The sequence below is a fragment of the Chiloscyllium plagiosum genome, chromosome 5, assembly GCF_004010195.1.
Source record: "Chiloscyllium plagiosum isolate BGI_BamShark_2017 chromosome 5, ASM401019v2, whole genome shotgun sequence".
In the NCBI taxonomy this organism is placed as follows: domain Eukaryota; kingdom Metazoa; phylum Chordata; class Chondrichthyes; order Orectolobiformes; family Hemiscylliidae; genus Chiloscyllium; species Chiloscyllium plagiosum.
The window spans coordinates 122,317,356-122,327,138 of record NC_057714.1 but is presented as its reverse complement, the minus strand read 5'-3'; the positions used below and the strand labels follow the sequence as shown (position 1 = coordinate 122,327,138).

General features: G+C 45.2%; 1 protein-coding gene across 1 annotated transcript in view; it reads right to left on the bottom strand.

Moving 5' to 3' along the window:
- Positions 1 to 9,504, bottom strand: part of LOC122550351 — a 40,245-nt gene extending 30,741 nt beyond the window's left edge. Inside the window, exon 1 of the mRNA XM_043691080.1 lies at positions 9,188 to 9,504. Coding sequence (XP_043547015.1) covers positions 9,188 to 9,294 — 107 coding nt within the window. The 5' untranslated portion in view covers positions 9,295 to 9,504. The remainder of the gene's footprint in view (positions 1 to 9,187) is intronic.
- Positions 9,505 to 9,783: the final 279 nt, after the last annotated feature.

Below are 9,783 nucleotides of genomic sequence, written 5' to 3'. Positions count from 1 at the left end.
GCCTGTTTCCACACTGTAAGTAATCTAATCTAATCTAAAGGTGCAGACATGCTGGAGCCCAGTATGTACAAATGGAAATTCAGCTGATAACTAGTAACTGTCTGATCTGTGGACTATTAACCAGTTATGAATAATAAAGGCTTTCTGCCTGCCAACAACGTGATTGGTTCAGAGGTAGCTGAACAGCTTGAAGCTGTGAGCAAGATACAGAGAAACACCTTCGGACCGGCTTAGGGGCTTTCTCTGTTCTCTGCAGTAGAAGTTACTTTAAGCCTGAGCAAAATCTGTTTATTCTTCTGTCATGAAAAGGGCAGAGACCTTTATAAGTTGAAGCAGACACCCTGTACCTCCTGCATGGTCAACATGAGAGCCACCTCAGCAGATGCCATGAATAGAGATCACTGAACTGCTTTCACAGCTTTCTCTCCATCAAAAACACACATTTTCTGTGCGTATTTGCATGTGTGTGTGAGTGTGTGTGTATATCTCTGAGTGCTATTTGTATGTGTGTGTTTGCATATGTGTGTCAGTATATACTTGTATGTTTGTGTTTGTACATGAGTGTGTGTCTGTGTATGCATTTATATGTTTGTGTTTGTGGGTGAGTGTGTGTCTGTGTATGCATTTGTATGTTTGTGTTGTGTCTGCGTGTGTTTGTGCATGTGTTGTGACTGTTCGTGTGTGAGTGTTTGGGTCTGTGTATGTGTGCATCTGTAAGAGTATGTATGTGTGTGTGTGTAAGGGGGGTTAATAAGGGGGTTAGAGTTATGACTGGTATAGTTGAACGCTGACAGTCCATGCTGATCACCTGTATCTAGAGTGTAATAAAACATAATTCATGATAATTACAGAAACCTGCTCCATGTTCACTACCAACCTGGGAATAAAAGTCAGCTAAACTTTCTGTACTCTTATAAAATCTTATTTTTAATGAAAGGCCCAGGAACAGAGGGATTTGATTCCCTGGGCATTACCAGAGGGAAGTATTAGTACCAATCACTGCCCCAGGAGTTCATACCCATATCTTCTGTTTCTCAGCTGTGTATTGAGAGTTACAAATACATGGTTTCCAGGCCTCCCCGCCCCCCTCGACCCCCATACCCCCACCACTTCCCCTAACGACCTAACCCCAGTCCCTTTTCAATCCTCACTGCAGAGGTTAGTGTCCGCAGGGAGATGGAGGCTGGCTGGGGAAGCAGGCTGGGGTGGGGTGCAGTGCTGCCTATCACTGATAAGCCAATTTTCTTCCAAATGAGTATATATCCTATCCCTCAGTATCTTCTCCAGCAGCTTCCATACCACTAACGTCAGGCTCACTGGTCTGTAATTACCTGGATTATTCCTGCTACCCTTCTTAAACAAGGGGACAACATTAGCAATTCTCCAGTCCTCCAGGACCTCACTCGTGTTCAAGGATGCTGCAGAGATATCTGTTAAAGCCCCAGGTATTTCCTCTCTCACTTCCCTCAGTAACCTGGGATAGATCCCATCCGGACCTGGGGACTATCCAACACTTCCTTCCTCGTTATGCTGACTTGACCTAGAGTACTCAAACATCTATCCCTAACCTCAACATCCATCATGTCCCTCTCCTTGGTGAAAACCGAAACAAATACTTGTTAAGAATCTCACCCGTCTCACTCCTGCTAATGTTTGCTGCCCCTTGCTGTTTCAAAGCTCCACCCAAACTGACTCTATATCTTGATCTTCTGGTCAGTGTTTCTGCCTCATGAACACATCGATCCCACTGCTCATTGTCACCTCTATTGGACCTCCCTTCCTTTTTGCCTATCCCTCCTAAATGTTGAATATCTTTTAGCAGCCAGTTCCCAGTCTTGGTCACCATGCAACCATGTCTCAATCATGGCCATTAAATCAAACAGTTGGACTTGTACTTGCAGCTTCCACACACCCCATTTGTGTTTGAATACTGCATACATTCAGAAATAATGTCTTTATTTCTGCTTTCAAACACTGCAGGCAGTTCCCAGGTTGTGGACGGGTCCCATACACAAGTTGGTTCATATGCAAGTCATATACAATGCAGGACAATATACTGGAGCCTTTCGTAAATACAAAAAATGTTAGTCTGTCAGATCTTTAACATTAGATCCAATATGGAATTATGCCCGTAAATACGCGAGTTTGTAAGTCAGGAGCCCTCGGTATTCTGTAATGTGATATTCTAATATTTATTTCTGCCTTTTTTAAAAAAAATACATTACCTTCCATGGGATGTGGGCGTCACTTATTGCCCATTTAATACCCATCCCTAATTGCCCAGAGGACAGTTAAGAGTCAACCACATTGCTGTGGGTCTGGAGTCACATGCAGGCCAGACCGGGTAAGGATGACAGTTTCCTTCCCTAAAGGACATTACTGAACCAGGTGGGGATTTCTGACAATTGAACATGGATTCGTGGTCATTACTAGACTTTTAGTTCCAGATTTTTATTGAATTCAAATTCCACCATCTGCCGTGATAGGATTCGAACACAGGTCCCCAGAACGTTACCTGGGCCTCTGAATTAACAGTGTAGTGACATTTCTAATCCACACTGCCTCCCCTATGAATACTTCCCACTTTCATTTACAGCTTCTCTACTTCCTGTGACTGGCTTTGTTTTAATTCTGCTTGAATACCTTCACAGGTTCCCAACTCCCCCCCCCCCCCCAAAAGGGTCACGTGTACCCTCCGAACAATATGAGCAGATCTCTCTGCCAGGACATGAGTGCCCTGCTGACCAAGCTCCTGGTACAGACCATAGCTAGCCCACAACCACTCCAATATCCCAGAAATCTAAAGCCCTGCCTCCTGCCCATTCCTTCACTCTATCTTAGAGTCATAGAGGCCTACAGCATGGAAACAGGCCCTTCGCCCCAACGTGCCCATGCCACCCAGTTTTCGCATTGTCTGCATTTAGTCCATATTCCTCTTTATCCCTCCCACCCATGCACTTGTCTAAATGTTTCTTCAATGATGAAATTATATTCTCCACCACGATTACCTCTGGCAGCCCATTCCAGACACTCACCACCTTCTGAGTGAAAGAAATTGCCCATCTGGACCCTTCTGAATCTCTCCCCTCTCACCTTCAACCTATGCCCTCTAGTTTGTCTCCCCTACACTGGGGAAAAGCTGTTGGCTGTCTACCTTATCTATACATCTCACGATTTTATATATAAACTTCTATAATGTCAGCCCTCAGTCTCCTTCGGTACAGAGAAAGAAGTCCCAGCCTATCAAAGCTGCCCTTATAACTCAATCCTTCCAGTCCAGGTAATCTTCCGATTTCCATACTCACTGCCACGTGATGCTGGGAGGATCACTGCTTTCTAAGTCTTGATCTGCAGTGTCATTCCTAGTGCCCTAACTTCTACCTTCAGAACCACACCCCTCTTCGCAACTGTGTTGGTGGTGTCAACGTGGCCCATAACCTCTGGCTTTTCACTGTCCCCCAAAAGAAAGTCCTGCAGCTATTCTCTGACATTCCTAATCCTGGCACCATGGAGGCAACATCCACTTAAAGAAGGAATCTAATAAATAGAGTCACAGAGTCCTACAGCACAGAGACAGGCCCTTTGGCCCAAACTGGTCCGTGCCGACCAAAATATCCTTCCACACTAACCCCATTTCCCAGCACTTGGCCCATATCCTTCTAATCCTTTCCTATCCGTGTATTTGTTCAAATGCCTTTTAAATGTTGTTAATGTACCCGCCTCAACTACTTCCCCTGGCAGCTCATTCCATATGTGTACCACCCTCTGTGTAAAAAAGGTTGCCCCTCAGGTTCCCTTTTATTCTTTCCCCTCTAACCTTAAACTGATGCCCTCTCGTCCTCGATTCCCTAACCCTGGGAAAAAGACCGAGTGCATTCACCCTATCCATGCCTCTCATGATCTTATACACTTCTATAAGGTCCCTATTGGTCTCCTATAAAGAAAAAAGTCCTAGCTTGTCCCACCTCTCCCTATAACTCAATCCCTTGAGACCAGGCAACATCCTTGTAAATTTCTTCTGCACTCTTTCCAGTTTAATAACGTCCTTCCTACAGCAAGGTGACCAAAACTGAACACAATACTCCAAGTGTGGCCTCACCAACATCCTGTACAACTGCAACATAACTTCCCACCTTCTATACTCAGTGCCCTGACTGATGAAGGCCAGTGTGCCAAAGGTCTCCTTCACTGCCCTGTCTACCTGGGACTCCACTTTCAGAGAACTGTGCACCTGAACTCCAAGGTCCCTCTGTTCCACAACACTCCTTAAGGCCCCACCATTCACCGTGAAACTCTTACCTTGATTTGACTTTCCAAAATACAGCACCACCTCACACTTATATATATTTAAACAGGAAAAATTTGCGCAAACCTGGGGAAAGAGCAGGGTATGGGGACAGTTCTTCCAAAGAGCCAGCATAGGGACAATGGTGGAATGGCCTCACTCTCTGTTGCTGTGGATTGATAAGTGAGTACTTGCTGTTGTGATTGCATTGGTCATGGAAGATGCCCTTCACAATTCAACATTTGTGCCAACTAATCTCTGTCTCCTCAATAAACCATGATATGACCCTGCTGCCTCAGTTAGGGGCTGGTTTGGGAGACAGCAACAGAAAACATATCTATTTCTATTCCTTCACTCCACACTTTGTTATCAGAAAGTTGCAGGCTTTTAGCGTCTGAACCACGGACGTCAAAATAAAAATAAATGTGTGGCTGGCCTGCATCACCCCAATACACTCTGATCGACACGAGTTCAAAATGTGTGTCAAAGATTAGGGAATGAAGACATCTATAGGATCTATACAGCAAGAAACAGTATACATTATATAGAATCACAGTGTATATACAACACAGAAATAGTCCATTCTGCCTAGCTGCTTTGTTCTGGATCATGGGTTCCTCCCTGCCCCTCTTCACCCCACCGTATCACTCTGTCCTTCTGTTGCATCTTCCTGTGTGTGTTTTTCATGAGTTTATCTGGCTTCCCCCTTAAAGCCATCTGTACTATTGGTCTGAACCACTCCCTGGACGGTGACTTCCACAGTCTCACCCATCTTGGCTGAAGACAGTCATCCTGAAATTGCAGGCTGGATACATTAGCAACTGTCTCATTATCTACAAGATTCTGAAAGGGTGGGGGGGACACACACCAGGAGATTGCATCCCCTTCTACCCAGCAAATGTAAAGGGACAAAGGGATCACCTTGTAGGACTGAGATGAGGAGAAATCTCCTCAAAAGGTTGAGTGCTGTGAGGTTTTCCCTTGCTCAGAGTGTGGTGAAGTCTGTCTCATTGAATATATTTAAGATTGGGATTGAGAACATGCCGGACTTAAGGGGAATTGAGGATACAGGGAGCAGGCAGGAACGTGGAGTTGGATCAGTCAGGGCCATGTTGAATTGACTTTCAGCGGGATGTTACTCATGCCCCCACTACACATTAACAGCACAGAGATGGAACGAGTGGAGAGTGTCAAGCTCCTGTGAATGGCCATCCACAACAAGCTTTCTTGGACTCTTCATGTGGATATGCTGGTTACAAAGGCCCAACAATGTCTTTTCCTCAGGCAGCTGAGGACATTTGCCATGACGGTGAATATCCTTGCCAACTTTTATAGGTGCGCCATCAAGAGCATTCTGTCTGGATGTATCACTACCTGGTATGGCAACTCCGATTCAAGATCGGAGACGGTTACAGAGAGTTGTGAACCCGGCCCGGACAATCACAAAGGACAACCTCCCATCTATAGAATCCATCTACCAGGCCCGCTGTCATGGAAAGGCTGGCAACATTCTCAAAGATCCACCGCACCCTGGCAATGTTTTTCTACAACCTCTACCATCAGGGACAAGGTACAGAAGCCTGAACCCACGCAGCAGCCAGCTTTGTAACAGTTTCTACTCTACTGTTATTGGGGTGGCACGGTGGCACAGTGGCACAGACCTGCTGCCTCACAGCGCCAAGGACCTGGGTTCAATTCCCACCTCGGGCAACTGTCTGTGTGAAGTTTGCACATTCTCCCCGTGTCTGTGTGGGTTTCCTCCAGGTGCTCCCTCCGGTTTCCTCCCACAGTCCAAAGATGTGCGGGTCAGGTGAATTGGCCATGCTAAATTGCACCTAGTGTTAGGTGCATTAGTCAGGGGTAAATGTAGGGGAATGGGTCAGGGTGGGTTACTCTTCGGAGCGTCGGTGTGGACTTGTTGGGCCGAAAGGCCTGTTTCCACACTGTAGGGAATCCAATCTAATCAGTACTGAATGGACTCACAAACTCTTAACATTCTCCTGTACCTGTGTTTTTGCTCTTGCCGCTGTTTCCCTATTATTTACTATCTATGCTACTTAACTCTGTGATCTGCCTGCATTGCTCGCAAGACAAAGCTTTTCACTGTGCCTCGGTACACGTGACAATAAATTCAACTCAAGTCAATCAGATCTTATTGAATATCAGAGGAGCTAAGGTGCTAAGTGGCTTTCTCTTAACCAATGGGCTGAGGAGTGGCTGATGGAGTTGAATTTGGGTAAATGTGAAGTGCTGCATTTTGGTACAACACACAAGGGCAGGACTTATACCATCAATAGTAGGGCACTGGGTAGTGTTGTAGAAGGACGTAGGGGTTCAGGTACATAATTCTTTGAAATTTGCATTACAGATAGATAGGATGGTTAAGAAGGCATTAGCACCTTCATTGCCCAGAATTTTGAGAATAGGAGTTAGGATGTCATGTTAGGGTTGTACAGGATGTTGGTGGGATTGTTCTGGAGTACTGTTTACAGCCCTGGTCACTCTGCTACAGGCAGGATATTATTAAATTGGACAGGGTTCAGAAGATATTTACCAAGCTGTTGCCAGGAATGGAGGGTTTGAGTTATAAAATAGGCTGGATAGGCTGAGACCTGTTTCACTGTAGCATAGGGCATTGAGAGGAGATTTTATAGAGATTTATAAAATCATGAGGGGCATAGATAAGGTGAATAGCAAAGGTCTATTCTCTAGGGTAGGTGAGTTCAAAACTAGGGAGAATATTTTTAAGGTGAGAGGAGAAAGATTTAAAAGGGACCTGAGGGGCAACTTTTTTTATACTGAAAGAGCTTGTACAATTAATACTAAGGCCCTGGGTAGTGCTGTAGAACAGAGGGACTTAAGGGTTCAGGTATACTTTGTTTGAAATTTGCATCACAGGATGGTTAAGAAGGTATTTAGCACTTGCATTACCCAGAATTTTGAGAATAGGAATTGGTATATTTTACAAGATTTCTTATAATCTATGGTTCGTGTGCAGAATGAACTTCCCTGAGGAAGTGGTGGATTTGAGGACAGTTGCAATGTTTTCAAGACATTTGGATAAATACATGAATAGGAAAGGTTTGGAGGGACATCGGCCAAATGCAGGCAGGTGGGCCTAGTTTAGTTTGGGGTTATGGTCAGCATGGACTGGTTAGACCGAAGGGTCTGTTTCTTTGGAGTATGACTCGATAATTGATACATTGTCATGGAAATGCCATATCAAACACCGAATAACCTCTGTCACCAACTGTTGAGCTGTATTCTGAAGAATCTGATGTGTTCAATCTTTCCTGACCATTACGGCCTCTTAATCCTGTTTTTGCTCCTCTAAATCCTTCCCTCACTCTATCCAGAATCTCTTTATTCATTTAATCACATGAGGACCAAATCTGAACACAGTACTCCAAAGATGACCTAACCTCGGATTCAATATAACTTAACAGCAATTCTCAGCTTGTTAAATCTATCCTTTTAGAATTGAAAAGCATTACTTTTATTTTGTTTTTTTATATGACATCATTAACCTATGTCATGACCTTCAATGATCCATCTGTCACTGGGTGTCTCTGGTTATAGACTCAGATCACAATTATACTTTAGAAAGAGAACTTAGAGGGGCAGAAAGAGAGAGGAATAGAGAGAAGGCCATTGAGATCAACCATTAATGAGCTGTATTTGTAGATTTTAATCAATAAAGTCACATTAAGTAAGCAAGTAATGTTAAAATAAAGATTTGCAGATGCTGGAAATCTGAAACAAAAACAGAAATTACTGGAAAAGCTCAGCAGGTCTGGTAGCATCTATGGAGAGAAAACAGAGTTAATGTTTCTGGTCGAGTGACCGAGGACTGAGGAAGGGTCACTTGACCCAAAACACTAACACTGATTTCTCTCCACAGATGCTGCCAGACCTGCTGAGCTTTTCCGGTAATTTTCTGTTCTTGTTTCTGATTTACAGCATCCACAGTTCCTTTGGTGTTTATGAAGAACTGAGGATGCTGGAGGTCTGAAACTATTGCTGGAGAAACTCAGCAGGTCTGGCATCATCTGTGGAGAGAAATCAGAGTTAGCGTTTCAAACCCGATGACCCTTCCTCAGAGCTGCTCTGATGAAGCCGAGCAAGGATGAGATGGTGTTTGAGAGGAGGCAGGACAGATCCATGTGAAAAGCTCCAGGGATGAGGAGCTTTAGCTACATGGAGAGTTTGTGGCTCTGTACCAGAGAGGTTTGATGAAGGCATTCAGGATTGTGGTGATTCTTGACAGAATTGGAGAAACTTCCCCAATGTTGGAAGCATGGAGAATGAGAGAGCACAGGTTTAAGGTGACTGGCAAAAGAACCAAGTCAGACATAAGGAAAAACATGTCCATGTGGGAAGTGGTTATACCTGGAGTACTTTGCCTGTGAGTGTGGTTGAGGCACTTTTAATCGAGGCTGTGAAAGTGAATTGTATAATTTTCTGAAAAAGAGAATGTGCAGGGTTTTGGGAGAAGGCGGGGAAGGAACCACTAGGTGCATTGCTAATTAGGAGAGCTGGCCCTAATGGGCAGGGTGGAGAAAGTGAGGACTGCAGATGTTGGAGATCAGAGTTGAGAGTGTGGTGCTGGAAAGGCACAGCCGGTCAGGCAGCATCCGTGGAGCAGGAGAATCGACGTTTCGGGCATGAGCTCTGCATCAGAAATGAGCCAGTCCTGGTTTATGCCCAAAACGTCAATGCTCCTGCTCCTCGGATGCTGCCTGACCATGATGGGCAGGGGGTCCTCCTCCAGCTCCTGGTGTTGTTACTGAGTCAGTTAACAAATGTCAAGGCTGTTTGACTCTGCTCCTGAACATTGATCTTAACGTGGGATTGCTGCCATTGACTGTACAATTACACAGCTCCACAGTTCCCACATCTCACCTCATCAGCTGATTGTTGTGGTCCCAAATTTTCACAATCCCAGCTTTGCACGTGGAAGCAAATATCTTCAGCTCTGAACAAGCACAGAGTCCTGGGGGTGGGAACATACGCACACACAAAGGTTAGAGAATGGGAATCACAGAATCCCAACAATGGGCCATTCAGCCCATCGAGTCCACACTGACTCTGCAAGGAGAATCCCGGCCAGACCTACCCCCCTGCCCTATCATCCTGCACTTGCAATGCCTAACCCATCTAACCTACACATCTCTGAACACTACGGGCAATTTAGCACGACCAATTCACATCTTTGGATTGTGGGAGGAAACCGGAGCACCCAGAGGAAACCCACACAGACATGGTGGCGGGGGGGGGGGGGGTGCAAACCCCACACAGACAGTCGCCCGAGGCTGGAATCGAACCCGGGAGCCTGGTGCTGTGAGGCAGCAGCGCTAACCACTAAGCCACAGTGCCAAACCCTGGTATTTTAAATGATTCAGTGATAAATTATGTTCTGGAATTTGCTTTAAAAATATCCACGTGGACAATACTGTATCACCAGCCAGGGCCTTTTACTGGGCTGTGGATCTGGGTGA